At 52.2% G+C, this 21,809-nt stretch overlaps 9 protein-coding genes across 9 annotated transcripts; 7 read left to right on the top strand and 2 right to left on the bottom strand.

Moving 5' to 3' along the window:
- The first annotated feature begins 176 nt into the window (after positions 1 to 176).
- Positions 177 to 2,200, top strand: BKA67DRAFT_543052 (acyl-CoA dehydrogenase). The gene is made up of 2 exons (XM_046101171.1): positions 177 to 750; positions 823 to 2,200. Exons 1-2 carry the CDS (start codon positions 626 to 628, stop codon positions 2,033 to 2,035), a joined length of 1,338 nt encoding a protein of 445 aa, XP_045963094.1. The 5' UTR covers positions 177 to 625; the 3' UTR covers positions 2,036 to 2,200.
- Positions 2,201 to 2,905: 705 nt separating this feature from the next.
- On the top strand, positions 2,906 to 5,358 carry BKA67DRAFT_543050 (heterokaryon incompatibility protein-domain-containing protein). Its single transcript, XM_046101170.1, has one exon. It carries the CDS (start codon positions 2,921 to 2,923, stop codon positions 5,255 to 5,257), a length of 2,337 nt encoding a protein of 778 aa, XP_045963093.1. The 5' UTR covers positions 2,906 to 2,920; the 3' UTR covers positions 5,258 to 5,358.
- A 1,535-nt stretch (positions 5,359 to 6,893) lies between these two features.
- On the top strand, positions 6,894 to 7,942 carry BKA67DRAFT_2550 (uncharacterized protein). Its single transcript, XM_046095776.1, has 3 exons — positions 6,894 to 7,394; positions 7,751 to 7,807; positions 7,871 to 7,942. Exons 1-2 carry the CDS (start codon positions 7,009 to 7,011, stop codon positions 7,767 to 7,769), a joined length of 405 nt encoding a protein of 134 aa, XP_045963092.1. The 5' UTR covers positions 6,894 to 7,008; the 3' UTR covers positions 7,770 to 7,807; positions 7,871 to 7,942.
- A 2,272-nt stretch (positions 7,943 to 10,214) lies between these two features.
- Positions 10,215 to 11,662, top strand: BKA67DRAFT_2412 (uncharacterized protein). Its single transcript, XM_046095686.1, has 2 exons — positions 10,215 to 10,460; positions 10,516 to 11,662. Exon 2 carries the CDS (start codon positions 10,640 to 10,642, stop codon positions 11,492 to 11,494), a length of 855 nt encoding a protein of 284 aa, XP_045963091.1. The 5' UTR covers positions 10,215 to 10,460; positions 10,516 to 10,639; the 3' UTR covers positions 11,495 to 11,662.
- Positions 11,663 to 11,830: 168 nt separating this feature from the next.
- BKA67DRAFT_529147 (FAS1 domain-containing protein) lies at positions 11,831 to 12,958 on the top strand (the record flags this gene model as incomplete). The annotated part of the gene is made up of 1 exon (XM_046099017.1): positions 11,831 to 12,958. The coding sequence occupies one exon, from the start codon at positions 11,831 to 11,833 to the stop codon at positions 12,956 to 12,958; it is 1,128 nt and encodes a 375-aa protein (XP_045963090.1).
- A 127-nt stretch (positions 12,959 to 13,085) lies between these two features.
- On the bottom strand, positions 13,086 to 13,702 carry BKA67DRAFT_652233 (Rhodanese-like domain-containing protein; the record flags this gene model as incomplete). Its single annotated transcript, XM_046106116.1, has 2 exons — positions 13,086 to 13,418; positions 13,481 to 13,702. The coding sequence occupies 2 exons, from the start codon at positions 13,700 to 13,702 to the stop codon at positions 13,086 to 13,088; spliced, it is 555 nt and encodes a 184-aa protein (XP_045963089.1).
- A 783-nt stretch (positions 13,703 to 14,485) lies between these two features.
- Positions 14,486 to 15,298, top strand: BKA67DRAFT_652232 (uncharacterized protein; the record flags this gene model as incomplete). The annotated part of the gene is made up of 1 exon (XM_046106115.1): positions 14,486 to 15,298. The coding sequence occupies one exon, from the start codon at positions 14,486 to 14,488 to the stop codon at positions 15,296 to 15,298; it is 813 nt and encodes a 270-aa protein (XP_045963088.1).
- Positions 15,299 to 15,669: 371 nt separating this feature from the next.
- On the top strand, positions 15,670 to 18,275 carry BKA67DRAFT_2438 (Alpha/Beta hydrolase protein). Its single transcript, XM_046095697.1, has 3 exons — positions 15,670 to 16,180; positions 16,244 to 16,761; positions 16,863 to 18,275. Exons 1-3 carry the CDS (start codon positions 16,040 to 16,042, stop codon positions 18,058 to 18,060), a joined length of 1,857 nt encoding a protein of 618 aa, XP_045963087.1. The 5' UTR covers positions 15,670 to 16,039; the 3' UTR covers positions 18,061 to 18,275.
- Positions 18,276 to 18,597: 322 nt separating this feature from the next.
- On the bottom strand, positions 18,598 to 20,429 carry BKA67DRAFT_510575 (cytochrome P450 61; the record flags this gene model as incomplete). The annotated part of the gene is made up of 4 exons (XM_046097334.1): positions 18,598 to 18,636; positions 18,706 to 19,957; positions 20,017 to 20,167; positions 20,270 to 20,429. 4 exons carry the CDS (start codon positions 20,427 to 20,429, stop codon positions 18,598 to 18,600), a joined length of 1,602 nt encoding a protein of 533 aa, XP_045963086.1.
- Positions 20,430 to 21,809: the final 1,380 nt, after the last annotated feature.

The raw sequence follows: 21,809 nt of genomic DNA, 5'->3' as shown, positions 1-21,809 counted from the left end.
TTCTCCCCCAGGGCCGCTAATGCTGCTACTGCCCGCTGCTACTGCCAAATGCTGCTACGATAATGAATGCATGCAAGCTAATGCTGCTTGCATTTTTGGTGCACGGGCCATTGATCTGGAGGCTGAGAATCGCCCAGAAGTCGGCGGCTGATTTGTTCCGGTGTGTCCACGCACTCTCCGTACTGTGTAAGTAAGTTAAATTACTCCGTATGGATCCGTACCGATTCGCTTCACATGCCAGAACCGCTGTCAAGAGCTTCGATTGGCGCGAGCTGACGGCCAGCTGCCACCCCACGAGTCAGCATAACCAAGGGCCCCACGGTTTCCCTCGGCTCCTTGGGGTAGATCGCCCGTGGCATGCGGTTAGATGGACGGAGTGCCGTCTGGGGAAGGAGGCGGGTTGTGCTTTCTTTCTTTCCTGCCAGCCATTGAATCTTTGAAGTCTTCTGTTTTTGTTTGTTACTCTCGGTCGGAACCCAATTCTTGTCTTCTGCATTGTCTCAACGACCAACTCTCTGACTCGTCCAAGGCTCCCGAGTTACACTGAGCCCTCTCTGCTCACCCAGCATTGTGCTTATTACTAGTGCGATTGCCTATACCTCTGTGCGTGCTATTAGTGAACGCCATGTCTTCGTTCGCGAGAGCACTCCGTCCTGCGCTGCGGCGGAGTCAGACCGTCATGACTAGATTGTCCTCTTCCCCAGCTCCTAGAGTCCAGAGGATAGCCGGATCATGCAATGCGCCACACCAGTATGCGACTCCCCTCCAGTCTCTACACTTACACGGCCAACAGCGAAAAGCATGCTAACATAGTGTCACAAGATCACGATGTCTATCTTCGACTCCCCGTCGTTTGCATGATATCTCTGAAATCCCTCCCACCCCCATCTCGCACCTCTCCGAGACCGAGGCCGCCATGCAAGAAGCAGTCTCCAAGTTCGCCAACGACGTCATTCTGCCCAAAGTCCGCGACATGGACGAGGCCGAGTCCATGGACCCAACGCTGGTGGAGCAGCTGTTCGAGCAGGGATTGATGGGTGTAGAGATCCCCGAGGAATACGGCGGCGCCGGCATGAACTTCACCTCAGCCATTGTGGGCATTGAGGAGCTGGCCCGGGTCGACCCCTCGGTCTCGGTCATGGTGGACGTCCACAACACCCTCGTGAACACGGCCATCATCAAGTGGGGAAGCACCGAGCTCAAGAAGCGGTTCCTACCAAAGCTGGCCACCAACACGGTCGGCTCGTTCTGTCTGTCCGAGCCCGTCTCCGGGTCCGATGCCTTCGCGCTCGCCACCAAGGCCACCAAGACGGCCGACGGCTACAAGATCAGCGGCAGCAAGATGTGGATCACCAACAGCATGGAGGCCAACTTCTTCATCGTCTTCGCCAACCTCGACCCCAGCAAGGGCTACAAGGGCATCACGGCCTTCATCGTCGAGAAGGACGCCAAGGGTTTCAGCATCGCCAAGAAGGAGAAGAAGCTCGGCATCAAGGCCAGCAGCACGTGTGCCATCAACTTTGACGACGTCGAGATCCCGAGGGAGAACCTGCTCGGCAAGGAGGGTGATGGATACAAATATGCCATCGGACTGCTAAACGAGGGCAGAATCGGCATCGCCGCCCAGATGACTGGTCTGGCGTTGGGCTCATGGGAGAACGCCGTCAAATACGTGTGGAACGACCGCCGGCAATTCGGCCAGCTGGTCGGCGAGTTCCAGGGCATGCAGCACCAGATCGCGCAGAGCTACGTCGAGATCCAGGCCGCCCGGGCCCTGGTCTACAACGCGTCGCGGAAGAAGGAGGCCGGGCAGGACTTTGTGCGGGACGCCGCCATGGCCAAGCTGTACGCGTCACAGGTCGCCGGCCGCGTGTCCGGCCTCGCCATCGAGTGGATGGGCGGCATGGGCTTCGTCCGGGAGGGCCTCGCCGAGAAGTTCTGGAGGGACAGCAAGATCGGCGCCATCTATGAGGGCACCAGCAACATCCAGCTCAACACCATCGCAAAGTCCCTGCAGAAGGAGTATACTGCATAACTTTGTGGGGCGTGAATTGTGTCGAGATGTTGCTCATGCAACTTCGTGGAAATATAGCGAAGGTCCGCATTTTGGCGCAAGATATTTTGGGGGCGCATTGTAGACAACTTAGCATGTTTGTGGTGTTGATAGGCTCATTAGATATAATGAAGACGTTCTAATCTATATTGTCTGGATTCCTCGTTCCAAAAGCGTATATCATTCCATGGCTAAACAAAAGAGGTGTAGTGTGAAGCGGCTCAGCTGGACTGGTAGCATTGATCATTTGGAGGACTTGGCTCTCAATACAATATGAACTGACAATCAAAAAGGATCTTTCAGGACTATTTACGCCATAACTAGATTCTTGTATTAAATATCTCTTGGTTCAGCGTAGACAGCGCTCATCGTCTCTAACAATCATATTTAGTATCTTTGTTTCATTACTCGCGTGGTGCTTATTTATGTTGTAGAACTCAACAGACGCCGACGGGAAATGGATTACATGATAATGGCCTCATGATTAAAAGGGCCAGCGCTGTGCCACAGCCTATATTCGCTTTGTGTCGGTGTTCAGCTGGCGAGATTGCCTGCCCTATGTATAGTGCCAACGCAGATTCCATGTTCAAATTTCCAGCAAATCAACTCCTAGCCATAGCATGAGATTTTAACTGTTACACCTGATTGTACACTATCGCAAAAATAGCCCACCGCTGACACCGCGGGTGGCCCGGAAATAGGTACCGAACACAAGAGACAGATAAGCCTGGCTAGAAGGCTATTATGGGTGGTTGCCTGGTTATGCAAGGCCATGTCATTGAGATGCAACAGTAAATAACATATCCGTGATGCATAGTTACCCCGCAGGATTACTCGTGTTGTCTTTGTGCTCAAGCATCATGCTGTATGCGTAATGCAAACATGTCCATTAAGAACGCAACAAACCCGCATGATTATGAGCCTCTTGGCGACAGGGATATTCGTCTCCTGGAGCTTTTCTCTGATGTCTTCGATGCACCTTTGCGATGCAGGATCTTCATCGCGAATCTAGACGAGGACCCGAAGTATGAGGCCCTTTCATATGTGTGGGGACCACAAGAACCCCCTTATACCATGTATTGCAACGGGCCGGCGGCACAGGCCAATGATAATTCTTCTTTCTTGCTTCCGGGATCAAATTTGTATCACGCACTACGGCACTTGCGATATGATCCCCTTTCTGGTAATCCTTATTCGGTTATTCTATGGATCGATCGTATATGCATCAACCAAAACGACCTTCTTGAGCGGTCTATTCAGGTTCAGCTCATGGGCGACATATACGAAAAGTCTGTTCAGACTATCGTCTGGCTCGGACATGAGGACGAATATACCCAGGCGGCCTTCAATTGTGCGGAATACATGTTCACGACATCGATCGAAGCAGGTGAAGATCCTAGGCCTATTCGGTTTACAAGTACTGGAAATTGGGCGGAAAGCTTTTTGGACAGACTTCGCAGGTGCTCATTTTCTAGTCTGGAGAGTGTAGAAAAGCTCACAAATCGTGAATGGTTCACACGAGGATGGATACTTCAGGAGGTGGTACTGCCAAAGCGAGTTTCCATCCAGTGTGGTCAATTTTCAATGCCTATAGAGTTGTTGCAAGGTCTCTGGAGACTTAGAACAATCGTGGGATCACCAAAGATATCAGCTGCTTCGTGGACGATGTTTTGCGTCAGGGAAGATTTTCGAAACAACCATGGAAGCACGAGCAGTGGTCACAAATTCATGGCAACCGACCTATCAAGACTGGTTGACCAGCGCCGATCTGCCGGATTATCCGACCCTCGTGATATTGTTTGCTGCCTGCTGGGGCTGTTTGAACCAATACTGTCGCGATCACTTTCTCCGAACTACTCTCTTGGGATTGCGGATGTCTACACAAACATGGCAAACCACACCATTCAAGAGCATGGCAATCTACACATCTTGAACTATGTAGAAAGCCCTAAGTTTCAAGAAGACAAGAATTTTCCCAGCTGGGTGCCTGATCTCAGGGCTCCACGTGAGACATTAAATGAGATGTTTTTCCGTCCGGATTGGCCGCAGAAGCCATTCTTTGATGCATCTAGAGGGATCACCCCCAAGTACAACCAGTCTCTTGACGCAAATCAGCTGGATATCTGCGCGATCTTCGTGGGTACCGTGCAGCAGAAAGGTGATTACCGCGACCTGTGCACGATCGAGGACTTTGATCTGCCAGCAGTGTACAAGTATACGCTTCAGCCTGTTGCTGCGGCCCTGCGGCAAACTATCATACTTGGCCAAATCAACGCTGGACTTAATCCCAGAACAGAGGTTATTGGTATCAATAATTCTTATCGCAGGAGTCTTTCTGCATTCTTCTGTCTTCCTACAGCTCGTGTTGAGCCCATACAGGACGTGGACGAAGTCAAAAAGATCGAGACGCTTTATCCGCTTAGTTATATATGCGAAGGAAATGTTGCAAGACGTTCGTTTTTTTGCACGAAGTTGGGACATATTGGCTTTTGTCCAAAGTCTACATCGACTGGTGATCATGTTTATATCCTACTAGGCTATACCGCGCCTGTTATTCTACGACCCATTGGCAATAGGTTCACGCTCATTGGTACCTGTTATGTGCATGGCATAATGTACGGCGAAGGTCTGAGCCCCGGTATGGGCTTTGATAGTCGGCACTATCCTGGCAGCACACCCCGAGGCGCGTGGCATATGGAGCGCGAGCATCGTCCGACACAGTACTTCGGAACCACTACAAAACAAAAGCTGGAATCCCTAGCTGGGGCGAAGTTGGACGAGCTTGTACATTTGAATGACGGTCTTGAGTCAGATCGCGACGAAAAAGACGCTTATGAGGAAAGAGACAGCATATACTCAAGCAGCAACGAAACCGAGAGCGACGACGGAGCAGGAGATGGAGGCGACGCAGAAGATAATTCTACAAACCTAGATCACAGCGCCAGAGGCAGCGACAACGTAGAGGAAGATAAAAGTAGTAATCTTGCTTATTATCGTCAGGAGATAACGGACTTTTTCAAGTCCGAGGATATGAAATACCATCACGTGGATCATTACATGAAACGATTTGGCGCTTTTTGTGGAGAGGACGAGGAGTCTCTTCGAACAGCTCGGGACCCAACCGCGACAGAGCGTCGATTCTGGTTCACAGAAGAAGAGTGGGAGCCGCTTCTGATCGCGGCTCAAAAGATAGCGATTATATGACGTATACCTGGGGTTCGAACACTTGCCCCGAGGCTGCCTTGTAGCTAGTCGCAATAGTATATATAAGTCAATACTTCTCATAAGTCTGCGCGACGCGACGGCTATCGGACACGAAGATATCATAACATAACCACATGAGCGTGAGCCATTCTGTCAAATATGGTCACACACAGCATTTAAGTCGCCGTAGACTCATGTCAGATCTTTACCGCCTGGTTCCTCACGATTCATGACCATGGATAGGCCAGGACCGGAACTGGCCGTCCAGGGACTTAACCTGTTGACGGATTCCCGGAACTAAGATCCAGAAAAGGGGCATTCCAGTGTGTTGTAGGGTAGGCTAGATACTCTATTTAGCACATATATACTGGTGAGTCATCAATGTAGATGCCGCACTTTCATTCAAAACGTGAACGAAGTGGTGGTGCTCTCACACGAGCACAGGTCCTAACCTAGACTCTAGAACTAGTCTATATAATTCATCACCTTCAGCCGACATGAAGCTAGCGCTACCGCATTGCAATCGCGTCGTCTCGTCCGCCCAACCAACGGTTAGGTTGGTTGATTAGTATAGCGCATCATCTCAGCACTAGCACCGACCACGTCCACATTATAATGCGAAAGGTATGATCGGGGCCACTGTTACTTGGGTCGCCCTCACACACCGAGATTGACGCCCTTAATGTCTTTAGCGGGGTGTGTACGCCATACATAGTGCGCTCGATCAACCTCCATACCTATGGCGAGTTGCCCGACGAGATTAGTCTCACTGCAATTTCAGTCCTCGCTAATGTTGATATTAAGGTGTCTACCCCGTAAGGGTGTGCTGATTGGTTCAAAGTAGGAATTAAAACAATGCACCTAACTACATACGACTTAACTTACGGATTATACTATACAGAGCGGAGCCCACTAAAATAGGCACTAAGATAGGCCTTACTCCCGAACTGTTCCCGGGTCCTTTGTCCTGTCGGATTTGAATCGTCCTTTTGTCTTGCCTCCGGACTAATATTATTGCAGCTCCGCTCAATGCACAGTCATCACTGACGTCCCCCCAACCACCAACAACTCAGTCCCACCGTCAGCCTATTCACAACACTCCCGATAAGACAAGACGCAGTGCAACATGCTGTTCTCTGTCTCCTAGATCTGTTGATCTCGCCGCCTCCTTTTGCAGCAGCTACAGTAAAAAGATCAGGGTCAGTCCAAAGGAATGTCGCGCGAAAGTAGACAATCCGCGCTGCCCGCTTGACCGCGACGACGGCCATAACCCACTGGTTACTCGTAATTCGTCACTCCGCGACCGAGACCATGTTAAATGCCGACTTCTACCCACAGGGTACGCTCTCTGGAAGAAGCGGGGTCTCGGGAAGCCCGCTCATCTTGAGGACTAATGGACGCGCATGCGCAAGTATCAGTTCTCGTCCTCGAGAGAAGCGCGTGCTGGACAGCGGGTACTGTTTACGAGTAACCGTTATGGCTGTTGTTCTCGGTTTGGCCGGGTAGCGGGGACACGACATGATCCCGATGCTCAAGTCGTCTATTTCTTGTCCCTCCTCTTGCCTAGCTCCAAGGCTCGGGCTTACTTTGTAGAATGCATCGCAAGCTGTTCTGGCCGGCCGCTCGATGCCTATAGATGCCTGAGTTTTTTTCTTTTCTCTCTCCTTGTTCCATCTCTCCGCCCGAACTTGCTGGTTTGTATAGCGTCACTGTGAGCTCATCATGCTTTCTAGATCTACTGACGCTCCAATATGGACGTCTCGACCGACTCCGACACAAGCGAAGACGTTCTCGTTCGATCACCGACTCAAGATATTCAAGTCAAGAACGTGCCAGCCATAGTGACATGGCAAGCCTCCGACGGCCAAGTCCAATTGCTGGAGCACCTCGATTTTGTCCTGGTCTACAAGCATGATTCGAAGCAGGCCCTCATTCGCCTACAGACGGCACTAAAACTGAGAAGGGAATCAGCCAAACCCAACATATTCATCCTCGCCAAGCCAACCGAGGTCGAAAAGCTTGATTGCATTAGAAATGATAGTGATGAGACCCTGACCGAGGCAGAAACGGAACAGTATCGGGTCGCTCGAGAGAAGCTTGGTTCGAGCGCATACACCTTACGATTCAGTCTACGAACCCCAGCGGTTTTTGTTGTCCCAAAGCGACAATCTTATGCGTCGTTTAGAGCTGGATCACAGGCGACCTGGAGGTCATGGGAGTCGTTCGTCAAGGATACCGTTCAGTTCATGATCCACTTCCCTACGAGCAGCCTAGCCAAGACACGGTTATTGTCGTTCTGCCAAGCAGCGTCGGAATCGGGGTTGACATCATTGAATGACGAAGTTGCCAGTCTCTACGGTGGTGAAGGCGGTCGCATCGTTGGTATACATGACCACCATGCCAACGATGGACTCGGTGCTCGTGGCTGTGGGGATGTAGGCGGCCCTGATCCCAGTGGCCCTGCCAACGATGCTCCGCCGGCTTACGACGAACATGCTGCCGCTGGGTCTAGCATCTCGGCCACAGCGCCACCTCTGTGCCTGAGTCCACGTAAGTGCGGTTTTGTTTTTCTTCCTGTCGCCCTTGATGCTTGTGGCTGACAACCATGTTAAGAATCAGACCTGCCGCCAGATCGCAAGCGTCGTCGGGGGGCTAGCAATTCGGATTCTGACCGTGGGAACACTAAGACTCGCGGGAAGAGTGTTGATGCCAGCGATCTGATTCTGCACAGTATCGCCAACTTGCAGCGAATTGTCGAGAGCAGCAGAACGGAACACGGAGCCATCTTGACGCAAATGCTAGCGAAAATGGAAAGCTTGGATGGTAGGGTCAGCCGGCTTGAAGACCAGCAGCAAAACCTGTCAAAGGAGATGGAAGCATGCGTCGAGCCGCTGTGGGATGAGCTGAGCGCGCGATTGCAGAGTCAGGAGGATAGGGAGCACGATTATATGAGGGACATGGCCGACGAGGTGTTTGGCGAGAAGATCGACGAGAGGATGGACGAGAAGATACCCGAGGCTCTCACTTCGTACTTCAGGACCGGTGATGATGGCCAGGCTCTGGTCAGCGAGGTAGTCGGCGATAGAATACAAGAAGAGACTAGAGACTTTCTTCGCCGGCAGTGCTTCACTACACAGATGACCATCGCCGAGAACGAATAAATAATATTTTAATTCACCACTTCCGAGAAAAGCGCGCGCATCGTTGTTTGTGAATTATCCATACCTGCCTACAAAATTATGGTATGCTGCACTTTCTACTAGAAGACGGGGTCATTAGGACATGACATTTCGGTCAGGTTGTTCTGGGCGCTTTGGAACCGTATACGACTGTGTTTGAGCATTTGCGGGAGTGTTTTTGGCAACTGGTTCGTTGGGACGAGAAAACTGATATTGTACATTATTACAATCTACCAATCTTATAGGATGCCGAAAATATGGTCCAGACGCCGAGACACATTTTTCATTTCCATCACCATTCCACAGTCGTAATCTAGGAGAGAAATTATCAAAAGAGAATGCCAGGGAGCGCGATCAAGGACTCTTTCACCCAACGTTCGAGTGTGCATGGCTCTTTAAGTCATCCGATTCGTCAAAGCTGTGGCAAACGTGTCGAGACCGAAGGCGCGCACATAATCTGACACTGGTGTAAGAGGTGATACAAACGACGGCTTATTATCATTTATGTTGGCGCGGACGCCTTGGAGTCGGAAGGAGCATGAGCGCATGTCTGAAGCGCTGCTGTGCATGCCATTGGAATGAATCACTGTGCCCTAAACAATTTGGCGGCCTACACATGCCCCGATCCATTGTCATCTTTCTTCGAGCAGCTCATATTAAGAACACGGTTGGCTGGCGGCAGAGATATAAAGCAGACCGTTGGCATGATTTATCGTGACCGCCACTGACAAATTGTGTCTTCCCGTCATATATGAAATGCATTTCTTATTACGCTATACTTTGAAGAAGATATAGACATGTCACCAGTAAGCGTTTGCCTTCTCGACTCCAAAATCCTCTACCTACTGAGTAGAAATTGGCCCTCGAGTGCACCAAGCACATGCACCAAGCACAGGCACCAGCATACCGGCCATGTTGAACCTTTAAAGGTGGATGTTAGTTGGTTGCTAAAGGATGCTGGACTCGATAGCTTAATCGCAATCGGAATGCGGGTCTAGTAGAAGTCGATATTCAGTACAGACATTAGTATTCCTAAGATGTTGGGTGTTTCTAGTCTACGTACACTGGAGAACCATGCTGCGAAAGGTTTGCTAGCGATAACGGAAAACGACAATGTCAGCTGAGGGCGAGTTGCAGGAGTGATTGGCTGAGTGGAACTGAGACTATTAACCTGCAACCGGGCGACGTAAGATCGGACTGCTGAAATATATATATGAAATAGCCTGACGCTGAAACGGGGCCTAGTCTAAGTGTAATCAATTGGAATATGCTGGTAAGGCAGATGTGAGGCTGGCGAACCGGGATGTGATCGCATGAGGCTGGAAGCACAGCTTCTTGTCTTTGACCCCTCTTTCGCCTCTGCATATTAGTCCACCTCGCCATCTTATATTCGCTTTATCAATCATCCTCGATCATGGCCGCAACTACAGTCGAGGAGCCCCAGGTCATTCAGCTGACAATCGATCCTACAGGTAAACATACCTGGGAAGAGTTCAACGATTTGGACGACTGTGCCTGGCTACGACCAGAACCACCCATATGCCCGGTGGGCAGTATCATCTTGATCATGGTGCAAAGCGACACAGAAGGTCCTCTGCGGGTATTGCACAAAAAGTTAGCCAGGAGCTGCCTCCAAGTGCCGAATAAAGTTCTTTGGGCCCATATTCAAGATCGCTTCGGTGTTTGTGGGCCCGTCCTGTGCGAAGACAACGTATTTTTAGCCAAATGGGCAGTGATGATACCTGCGTCCAGTTTCAAGGCTCACGATACTGAAATCCGAGAAGTTGAGGATGAGTTTTCTTGGATTGCATCTGATGAATCTGATCAAGACCCACGGGGCTATGTTTTTCACCATGCTTCAGGTTCATTGATTCCTATGGCTGGAGAGAATGACAAACCCTACGACCAGCAAAAAGTTTGGCCCGATCAGCAACAATTACATTCACATCGTACAGAAACCGTCCGAGCAGCATTATCTATCTCCAGTACGCTTTTCAAGACCATGATAAATGGCGCAACAGTTGGTAAGCTGTTCCTTTGGCTACCGCGTCCCCATACTGCGTTTTCACAAATTGATAGTGTAGGGTTGCTGTTGCAGCAAGAACTCAGACCAGATTCCACGGGTGGAATTATCTCAACAACATGGACGACTCATAACCTCAGATCTATAATCGACCATATCGAACAAGCCAAGTCATATACTATGCCTCACTGGCACAAGTCAGTGAACTTGTGTATACGTTCACAAATACGCTCAAAGCTTATACGTTTAATGCAAATTAATAATGCTGACGTTCTCCGTTCTTTGAAGGAAGCTATCCTACACATTGCTTGCGAGGGCATGAGTGATGTACTCTCTACAGTGAATACGAACCTTGATCGCATAGAGCTCAACACGGCGACAACAATATCGTTGTTCAACGCAAACGACACCAAAGCGATTGTTAATGCACTAAAGACATATCTCGCACGCACGAGAATGATGACATTCCATTATTCCGCTGCGTTTTCTTACTTAGACGAAGAAACAGGGGCATTGACATCTGCCAACTCGGTTAAGATCTGCAACCATGTTCGGCAAACTCTCGATTCCACCAAGAATCGACTAGACAATTTCAGCCAGACGCTCATGGCCACCATGAGCATAATTGAGAGCCAAAGGGGTATAAGGGAGGCAGAGAGTGTAGGCAAGCTCACGGAGCTAGCTTTCTTCTTCATCCCTATAACATTCATTGCGAGCCTCTTCGGTATGAACGTCGTGGTAGGTCACCTTTCACGCATTTATCTGTCCATTCTCTCTAACGCGACAAGCAAGGAGTTTGAAGGAAACCTCACTTGGCGGATATGGGCTGTTACTTCCGTTTGCTGCATGATCTTGAGCTACATGGCGCTCTTCCGCAGGATGTTCTGGAAGTGGTTTCCGACGCCCTCTGCCGTGCATGAACGTTTGCTACCTTATCTTCTTTTGCTTTTGCTCCGATGGTACGACATTCGAGAACTTTGTCAGGGCTGGATACGCCGTCGGTGGATAAAGATCTGTACATATTGGGAAAGATGAATGTCGTCGGCCAGCAGTTTTGAACATGCTATCTGGTTTCCGCAATGAATCACTAAAGTCCAAAACCTGTCCTGTATTAACCCGATTTCTGATGTAACAATTGGTGCAATAGGAGATTTGTGGTCTACGGGTGTATACGGAGACGGTTTGTTGGGCTTCCGGGTTCTTACGACGAATGCATGCTATATGATCAAAAAGTCCGTACGCTTAAATGCCTCACATACGGCTTATGTTGAGACATCTACAGATCGTTTACGGCTCCTGTCTCCAAGGATAGATCAACTGGTCATCTCTCCAACCTGATAGACATTGATACCGGTCAAGACTCGTTACGATATGCCCTATCCAAACGCCCAAGACAGCGTGGATGAACTGGAGAAGGCTTACGATCAGCTCGTCAAGCAGTTGCCCGCATGTTCCCGTGATGAGAGCAGCAGAGGCCTTACGCTGTATGGGTTTCTCCAGAATGACAGCGCATCCAGCGAGTTCTGTCGCTTGCTCGACCGATGCCCCAGATTGGTCTCCCTATTGCAGGACACGACCCAGGAGCACACGATCTTTCTTCCCGCCAATGAATATTGGAGACAAGAACATCGTCTTCGAGAGGCCGCATGGGGAGACGCTGAAGACCTCATATCGTTGCATCTCTCTCCTCACTATGTCACGACGGAAGGTCTCCTGCATATGCCCAACGTCCCGACACTGCTGAACCCAGCAGGTCTCAATGGTCCACAGATCATACGGGCACGAGCCTCTGGCAGCAGGTGGGAGCTAAACAGTGCCAGTCACATAGTGGCAGGGAATATCATTTGCAGCAATGGCGTGATCCACAGGACCGACCGACCTCTCGTGCTCGCGCCAAATCTCATGGACGTCCTAGAAGTCAACGGTCTGCGGCTATTCAGGACAGCCATCAAAAGAGTATCAGATGGCGAAGGCGACGCCGTGTTTCCGTCCAACAGCAAGGGAGGGACCGTATTCGCGCCGGCCGACGACGCCTTTGCGAAGCTGGGGAGGCCCACCGTTCAGTTCCTCTTCGAGACAGAAGCCGGTCTGCCCTATCTTCGAGCTCTGGTTCAAGTGCACCTGGTCCCCGACCTTACCTTCTTCAGCAACTTCATCTGGCCGCAGAATAACACGGGTGGGCGGCAAACGTCGAAGGATGAGCCTAGGACAATTAAAGGGCGCATCAGACGGGTGTTGCCAACGATGCTGAAAGACACTTCTGCCGCAGGAGAAGCGGTCACCAGTGACGTGACAATCGTGAGATACAATTGCGTCATCTCCATGTATGTGAATGGCAGGGCGAACGTGGTCCAACACGACCTCGCCGCGAACGACGGGGTTGTGCAGGTTCTAGACGAGGTGCTTTCGCCGGGGGATAGAAAGGTCGTCCAAGATGGGGAGGGAGAAGTGAGCCTTGAGCGGTTCAAGGACCTTTTGGCACCATTTCTTGGCATCTGATATCGCGTTGAATTTTAGTAGTATTACAACAGATCCGTCCGCCTCCCATGGAGTGTGGCCCAAGGTGGTACATCTTTTCTAGCAGACCGCATAGATGGCGCATTCCCACCCATTCCAACCGCCTTCATCACCTCTCAATCTTGCCGCCCTTTCCGCTCCATTCCACCCAGCTGCCGGGGAACTCGCCAACATTCTTCCAGCCAGCCTCCCGTGCAATACCTGCTGCGGCGCGACTCCGCACACCAGCCTTGCAGTAGAAGACCAGCTCATCCTGGGGCGGGGGGCGGTCGAATCCAAACCGGTCCTCGAACTCCTCTGGGGTGATATGGAAGCTGTCGGGGGAGGTGGTGATGGGGATATTTATGGCGCCGGGGATTCGACCGGTGGAGGACAGCTCGCGGGGCTCGCGGACGTCGATTATGTGGATAGGCTTGGCGGAGTCTTTGGAGAGAGATTGGATCTGGAGTGCATGGCATGAGCTCGGCCGAGGTTCCGGCGCTGGTTCAGCTAGAGACGACGTACCTCCTCAAAGCTGTATATCTTACTCCCCGTCGCGGACTCGGAAGACCATCTGAGACCGGTAGGAGTCTGTCTCGAGGCGGCGACAGGACGTGCTGCCTGGAACAGCCGAGGCCGGATCGCGGGAGCTGTCGTCGCAAAACTCCGGGTCGCTGCGGGGGAGACGCGTACGGTCAATTGACGGGCGGTGCGCAGGGCACTGGCCATGAGGCTATTGGAAGTCATTCTTGAGAGCCGGCGTGCTGGAAATGCAGCTGTGAATAGCAATGCCGAACCGCAGTTTTAGATGACTGAAGCTCATGAGCTACAGTAAGTTGGAGGTTCAGCTCAGAAATGACGTGGGAGGCATATCCGGGGGACGGGTACGGGTACGGGCCCTGGTGCTGCCACTGGAGCTCCCCCAACTCGGTCGCTAACAGGCTAACCTTAGGCACCTTGGCAGCGAAAGGGGCACAACTACCGTCCCGTCGGTTGCATCGTCGATCTGTTTCCTCTCCACTCGCTAGTTATTGTATCATATTTCAGCTTCATCGGGCGCTGTTGGCTAATACTCTTTCATTTCGAGTTTCAGTCATGATCGAAAGACCGTCAGCTGTTAGTGCATACCCTGGCCATACTGCGTGACGATCTTTTCTCCTTTCTTCTTCTTTTCCTTCTCCTCAGAATAGGGACTGGACATTCGTGTGACCTCAAATCGATCTTGGTGGTCTGACCTAACCTTAGACTAGCTAGTCTAGTCTAGACTCTACAGAAACATTCCGAAGACTCCTTGAGCTTGCAATGTTTGCTACACTTGCAGGCATGATCGCCAAATCCATCCCCAGTCCGTCTGGGCGGCACAGTGACCACCATGTGCGGCCCCTGTACAGCAGTTGGGGGTGAGACTTTAGCATGAATAAGATGGATGCTGACCCCCAGCTGGCAGCATTGTATTGACCATCACGGATCTCTCCTCACGATTCTGCGCATCAGAATCCCTGAATCGCCCACGTGCAAGCATTCGAAATCATGGCGATATCACTATTCGTGTCTGTCTTGGCAGGACTACTGCTATGCTTCCAGCCTTGCTGTGCTCAGTCGCTAGATCAACAGCATCGCATGGGAGGCGCAGCCGTGCCTTTCGAGTTCCGCGATGCCGTTCTTGGTGATTTGGATGACTTCACTACCGTGATTATCGATGCTTTCCGTCCAGCCCCAGAGTGGCATTATGTCTACCAGTTCACGGATGAGTATCCGGGCTACACATGGCATTGTCAGCGCCAGGCCTGGGGCCGCCTGTTCGAGCAGTCGCCCGCCAACGGCATCACCATCAGAGTCATCGCCGTGCCGGATACAACCTCCCGGGCCGGCTCTCGCGTTGTCTCTGTCTCGGTCTGGCAATTCAACAGGACTACCAGCAGCGACAATCACGCGCAGACGCTTTTGTTGCCTCTGGAAATAGCTGGCGGCGACTGGTCCAACTGTTCGGAACACCTCGACCTCAACAAGACCCGCACAGCGCCGTGGCAGAAACTACACCAAGAAGCCGAGAAGGAATACCTCGACGATGTATATGACCACCAAGCATACCTGGCCGGCCTGGCGACCCACCCAAAGTGGGATGGAAACGGCTTTGCTGCGACTCATCTTCGCTGGGGCCTGGCATTGGCCGACAAATGGGGCATACCTGCAACCTTGACCGGCACGCCGGCTGGCCATCCATTGTATAGATCACTGGGGTTCGAAGATGTTCACAACATTACCATTGAGAGATTGGACCAGAAAGGTGTTCTGTGGCATGAAGTCATGGCTCGTCCAACAAAGACACCCACGGATCGATGATGGGCTTGAGAAGCAACTTTGCGCTGCAGCTAGCGAAATGAGACGGATGCACTTGTGTTGCCGCAACCATTTCAGTTTTGACGGAACGCAGAAGCGGTATAGAGTCGTTTACACAGAAATTTCGAGAGAGCATTCTCCATCAAGTCGTCTGCTACATCTGAGCCGGTCACATATGGGCCCCGATAAAGAGAAGCAGGGGTACATGCGGCATCTGATGAAAAGATCCTATTTTGAGAATAAGAAAACTAAAGTGAGGCTTAAACCATAAGAGCTAAGCCTACTAGTCCACACTGGTGGGTGTGATAGTCCGACTACACCAATCACGATGAACTCCCCAGATTCCAACGCCCGGAAATGGTTCCACAGAGGGGGATGCTCGTCCGAGCGCTAGGGCTGAGCAGGGCCTGTTGTGTATTCCTTCCGGGTCCGTCATAAGCTTATATCCTAAAGTTTGCAGCTATACTTCGGACTGGACCCATAATGCGAAGTTGGCCTCCAGGTGGGCTGCTAGATTGACAATGACCTCCAATGATGAACCCGAGCTCGCACTTCCTCTCCGCCACGTATGGAGAGAAGTTAGGCGGTCTTAAAGACAGAAACAAAAAATAGCGTTTGTTGAAAAATACCGCCTGTAATCTCCCATGGCAAGGATATAACTATGGCTACCGTTCCTCTACCGACGGCTTCAGTGCCATCTGGCGACGACTATTCGCTTCAAATCCCAATCACCTGCAACCCGTGATGGCTCCCCTTTTACGCTCCTTCGCGGCCTTGTCTGCTCTATGGCAAGGAGCGATTGGTTTCGCTCTGCCTAGAAATATGAAAGGCGGTTTCAACGCCAGCTCTACTCTCGATCCGAACATCTCGATCTCATTCAAAGAGGTAGGAAGCTCCCCGAACAAAAACTCTGCTCGCACCCTCCGCCAGGCTAACAAAAGCAACTAGACACACATCTGCGAGACCACTCCGGGCGTCAAGGGGTACTCGGGGTACGTAAACCTGCCGGCCAACCCAGCAGAGGGCCGAGCCTACGACATCCATACCTTCTTCTGGTTCTTCGAGGCGCGCAAGGACGCCGCGAACGCGCCGCTCTCGCTGTGGCTGCAGGGCGGGCCGGGTTCGCCCTCGATGACGGCGGCGCTGGGTGAGAACGGGCCCTGCAGGGTGACGTCCGACTCCAAGGACACGGTGCTCAACGAGTGGTCCTGGAACAACGAGGTCAACATGCTGTACATAGACCAGCCGGTCCAGGTCGGCTTCTCGTACGACCGCCTGGTCAACGGCACCATCGACGAGGTTGCCAGTCCCTTTGACTTCACCCCCGTCGACGATCTCGCGGCCGCCGACCTCAACACCACCCATATCGCCGGTACCTTTGCCTCCAGCGACCAGCTGTCAACGCCCAACACGACCGAGACGGCGGCGCTCGCGGCTTGGCATTTCATGCAAATCTGGATGACACAGTAAGTTGAGGAAGAAAAAAATTTATCATCATCGTTATCATCATCGTCACACACGGCGATGCCTGAGCCGTTCTGATAGCTTACACTCTTCCCCCATCTAGATTCCCTCACTACACACCTCGCGACAACAAGTTCAGCATCTGGACCGAGTCTTACGGCGGACACTACGGCCCGACCTTCTCGGACGTGTTCGAACGACAAAACACCAACGCCCTCGCCAACAGCTACTCCTCCTCCTCCTCTCCGGTGCCGCTGCACCTCGAGACGCTGGGTATAGTGAACGGGTGCCTCGACATCAAGACGCAGATGCCCTTCTACCCTGTCTTCGCGCACAACAACACGTACGGGATCCAGGCGTACAACGAGAGCGTGTACGAGGCGGCCGCGGGCGCGTGGCCGCAGTGCGAGGCGCTGATTAACGAGTGTCAGGCGGTGGCCTCGCAGCGGGACCCGGACAGCACGGGCGCCGACTCCGAAGCCAACGCGGCCTGCGCGGGCGCGTACGCCTACTGCTTCGAGGCCATGTGGAGCCCCTACCTGGCAACGCGGCGCAACAAGTTCGACATCACCGGCTCGGCGCTCAGCTCCTTCCCGCCCAAGTACGCGGCGGGCTACCTGAACACGGCCGAGGTGCAGCGGGAGCTTGGCGTGCCGCTCAACTTCACCGGCTACGCGGACGCGGTGGACGCCGCGTTCAGCCGCACGGGCGACTTCGTGCGCGGGCGCAGCCTGGCGGTGCTGGGCGAGCTGCTGGACCGCGGGGTCAAGGTCGCGCTGGTGTACGGCGACCGGGACTTCCAGTGCAACTGGCTGGGCGGGGAGGCGGTCTCGCTGGCCATCGATTCTTCTGATGCCACGGCGGGTTTCCGCGGGTCCAAGTACGCCCCGATCCGGACGAACGCGTCGTACGCCGGCGGCGCGGTGCGGCAGTACGGGAACCTGAGCTTCTCGCGCGTCTTCGGCGCGGGCCACGAGGTCCCCTGGTACCAGCCGGAGACGGCGTACCGGATCTTCCGGCGCGTCATGTTCGACCGGGACGTGGCGACGGGGACCGAGTCGACGCTGCCGTGCGGCGGCGACAAGAACAAGAAGGTCTACTCGACCGCCGAGGGCGACGACGACGTCTTCCACATCAAGAACGAGGTGCCGCCCCTGCCCGAGCCCGAGTGCTATTTCTGGGACATGTACGAGACGTGTACGGGGGAGCAGAAGAAAATATTCCAGAGCGGGGCGGCCATCACCAAGGATTTTGTCTTGATCGGATATGTGGCGGCGAACGGGACGGAGGTGTTGTTTTGATTGAACGCTTGGCAAGGGTTAGAGTACATGGCTGCAAAGTCCAACAACGATCTTTGGTTAGTCTGCTCGATTCCGACATTTTCTTTCATGTACATGTATGTATTTGACTCATATCCAACCTTGATTTAGACTAGCGAGGATCACTTAGATTTCACGTCCTCAAACCATAGGTTCAGTTTATCGATCCTGACTTGCTGTGATAATCTCGAGAGGCATGTGGTCGCCAATCCCCCAGTCATGAGGGAGTACGATGAGAAGTGGCAGTCATCCAGCAGTGATTTCCCGGATGATCGGCGTTACAATTGTACCTCAGTGACTTCGACACATGTACTGGACGTGAGTTTGATTTTACTTTATTGATTCGATTTCTCCCTAACTCTTGTTGTCAGGGACGTTCTCCACGCATCCATTCAATCCTTAACCATATACAGTGAAGTCATTACAAATTATTCTAAGGGTAATCGCTTATCATCAAAGCTCAGATCTATCAGAGCGCTGTCATACCACAGCTGAATCCTTCAGCCACCTCGTAATTACCTACCACTTTCTCTCCTCAAAGGTCAGGGGGCAGTCATCCTATACTCGGGTTAGCATTTGCGTTCCAAGTAAACAGCATGATGGAAAGGTAAAGAAAAAAGGACTTACCTCAGGGAAGATAGTGGCAAACACCTTGATGTTCTCAGATGTCGGGGTTGCGTGATGCTTCCAGTCCAAATACAACGAGGCCTTGCCCAGACAAAGAGCCAAGTTGAGCTGAGCGTAGTGCTGACCCAAGCAGTAGTGAGGACCAGTACCGAAGACAAGGTAGTTCTTGGAACCCTTCTCCTCAGCATCACCAGAGTAGTATCGCTCAGGGTCGAACTCATCAGGGTTTTCGTATACGTCGGGATCACGCAGAGCCATGTAAGTCGTGGGAATGACCATGGCGCCCTTGGGAATGGTGTAGGTGTCGGTAATGGGGAATGCCTTCTTGACCTTGTAGGGAACCATCAGGACGGGAGGGCGGTATCTCAAGAGCTCTCTGACGACAGCGCGGGTGTAGGTTGCAGACTCGAGCTGATCCAGGGAGACGGCGGCGTGGATATCACCGTTTCGAATCTTGTAGTTCTCATCACGGACACGGTCCAACACCTCGGGTCGCTGGGCCATGATCTGGAACAAGTTGGTGACAGCACTGCTTGTGGCATCTTGGGAGGCGAAAAGGAAGGTGAAGATGGTCTGAGCAATCTCGAAGTCGGTGAACTCGCGGATCAACGGCTGGGGCTTCTGGAGGCCCTCGGTAGATTGTCCGTTCTCGGTAGCCTCGCGCCACTTCTTGGAAGCGATCATATCCTTGATCCAGGCATCCATGATGCATGTAACCTCGGCACCAGCAGCCATGCGAACCTTGGCCTTGGCGGCGCACTTGGCGAACTCATCCATAACCATAGCGGCAGCCTTCTTTCCGTACCAGGTCTTGGTGTAAGGAATGATGATGGGGAAGTTTACGAGTTCGAGGGCAGCGGTGACGAGGAAGTAGTTGTCGGAGATCTTCTTGATCGCCTCCTGGGAGATGTAGTAACCGACGAAGGTGCGGCAAGAAACATCGGTCATGATATCGCGGAAGTGTGGCATGAAGGGGACGGGCTTGCCGCCGGCTTCCTTGGTGATCTCGACATACTTCTTGAACTCGGTGTTGTAGACCTCCTCTTGACGGGGCAAGTAGCACTCCAACGCCCTGCGGGTGAAAAGACCGTTCAGACCCTTGCGGAAATCGACGTGCTCCTTGCCGTCGAGGAAAACCCAGCTCGTCTCTCCGAGGATCTTGGTAGCAATATCGACGACACAGGGCTTGACGAAACCTGGGGAGTTGAAGATCTTGCGAGACAGGTCGCGGGTGGATGCGATGACGACAAACCTGCGAGACACGATGATTAGCGCCGAGGTTGACTGGTTGCTGCAAGGACGGGTACCTACTTGTGGAAGACGGAGACACAGCTCAGAGGGCCGCTGATCCATTTGCCGTAGTACTCCTCAAATTTGGGGTTCATGGACTGCAAGAAAGGGCCCATGAAAGGTTCCTTGAAAGCAGGACCGACAATTGACCCCTTTTGGATCCAGTAGCTGACTGTGAGGCAGAGATGGTCAACTCATATTCTCCAAGCGGTGGAAAGTCATGCGCATCGTGGGCGAAAGAGAGAGAAAGAGAAGAAGAAGAAAAACCACGTACTCTGGTCGTATGCGACAGCAATAGCGAGCAAGGTAACAAGCCATGTCACAATACCGGCGCTTGCGACCTTCTCAATGACAAAATCGACCTGAGGAGGCAGGCTCACGGCGGAGAATTTGTCGGCCAGAGGCGACGTGAAGCTCGTGGCGTTGGTAGCCATGACTTCTGCGCGACTGGGTATATCGTGCAAGATATCTCAGGGGTTGGTCGCGCGTGCTGTGCTGATTTGATTCTTAAATTTTGATTTTTTGGCGGGTAAGTCGGAAGTAGCCTATCAGGACCCTCCTGAGTTAAGGTGTCAGAAAATCCAGAGGTGGGAAGAGAAGTTGTCCAAGCCGTTCAATTCACTGCGAGGATGCTGCCAGAAAAGATGGAATGCTAGGCACAATTAAAGAGAGTAGTAGCCCCTGGAGGTGTCGAGGCAATGATTGACGAGTCCTCGGACAGAAAGGTGAAGCAGCAAGAGAAAGGCGGAAGGGAAGATTGGTTGTTGAGCAGAATATCGCTGTTACATATTAACCTATCAGCACGGAGTACAACCGACAAGTACAACGGTACCTCATGCTAGTGAGCGCCAGTGACAGGAAGACTGACAGAACATAGAAGGAATCCCTAGTAGGAAGACCCCTTCCCTTTTCGCAAATGCCTGACGCCGAATAATACCTGACAAATGACAAGCTGGAAAGGACATTTGGCGCGCAAATCTCCCATGCATCATTTTAATTCATCGTACCCTTACCCATTTCGGGATTGGCCACCAACCCGTAACTCCGCCTTCTGCGTCCTGAGCCGCATCCGCGCAGTCATTGGCAATCTCGCGCACAGTTTTCTCTGACACCTACCTTAGCGTTCACATGACAAGACTGCCCTGTCGATGCAGGTATACTCTATATTCGCAGGGCTTCGGTCGAAGAATCGATCATTACAAGTACATCGCGGAGTTAAACAGCGGTGCCCCACCAGATCGATAACGGGATCAAATCTTCAAACTTTGATTCGCAGTGGAGGGGCCGGGACACAGGCCTCAACCTGCGGCTAAGTCACTTCCGAGAACACGCCATATCGCCCCAGGGCTTCCCGCTGCAGGTCACAATTCTGGGGACATTGACCTGATCTTGCAAATGTAAATTTCCAGTATCGTACGGTCGTCTCTCGTCTCGCGTGAGGGTCCGCAACGCGTAATTTCCGTATTCGTTACGCATCCGTACGTTGCGTATACGACTCCTTGATGCACAAGCTCGGCGATGCACAAGCTTGGCTGTGCATAAAAAGGCACAAACGTCTCTCGGCGTTTCTTTTCTTTGCTTGATGGCAATGCGAGTGACATCTGTTTCGGAAGCTCAAAAGCTTGTGTTTGCATTGGCCAATGAAAAGTTATGCACCCCTCCATCGCTATTCACCGCCCTCGCATTCGAGCTTTTTCTCAAATACGAATACGACCGGCTTAACATCGGAAAATGTCTTCTAAATCGCATATGTGCACTTATTGCCGGATAAGGTTAGGCTGCGTTGTATGAGCAACTCGAAGTATACAGTAGAG

The sequence above is a fragment of the Truncatella angustata genome (genome assembly GCF_020726525.1).
Source record: "Truncatella angustata strain MPI-SDFR-AT-0073 chromosome Unknown BKA67scaffold_1, whole genome shotgun sequence".
Lineage (NCBI taxonomy): Eukaryota > Fungi > Ascomycota > Sordariomycetes > Amphisphaeriales > Sporocadaceae > Truncatella > Truncatella angustata.
This window is presented reverse-complemented; position numbering and strand designations above follow the sequence as displayed.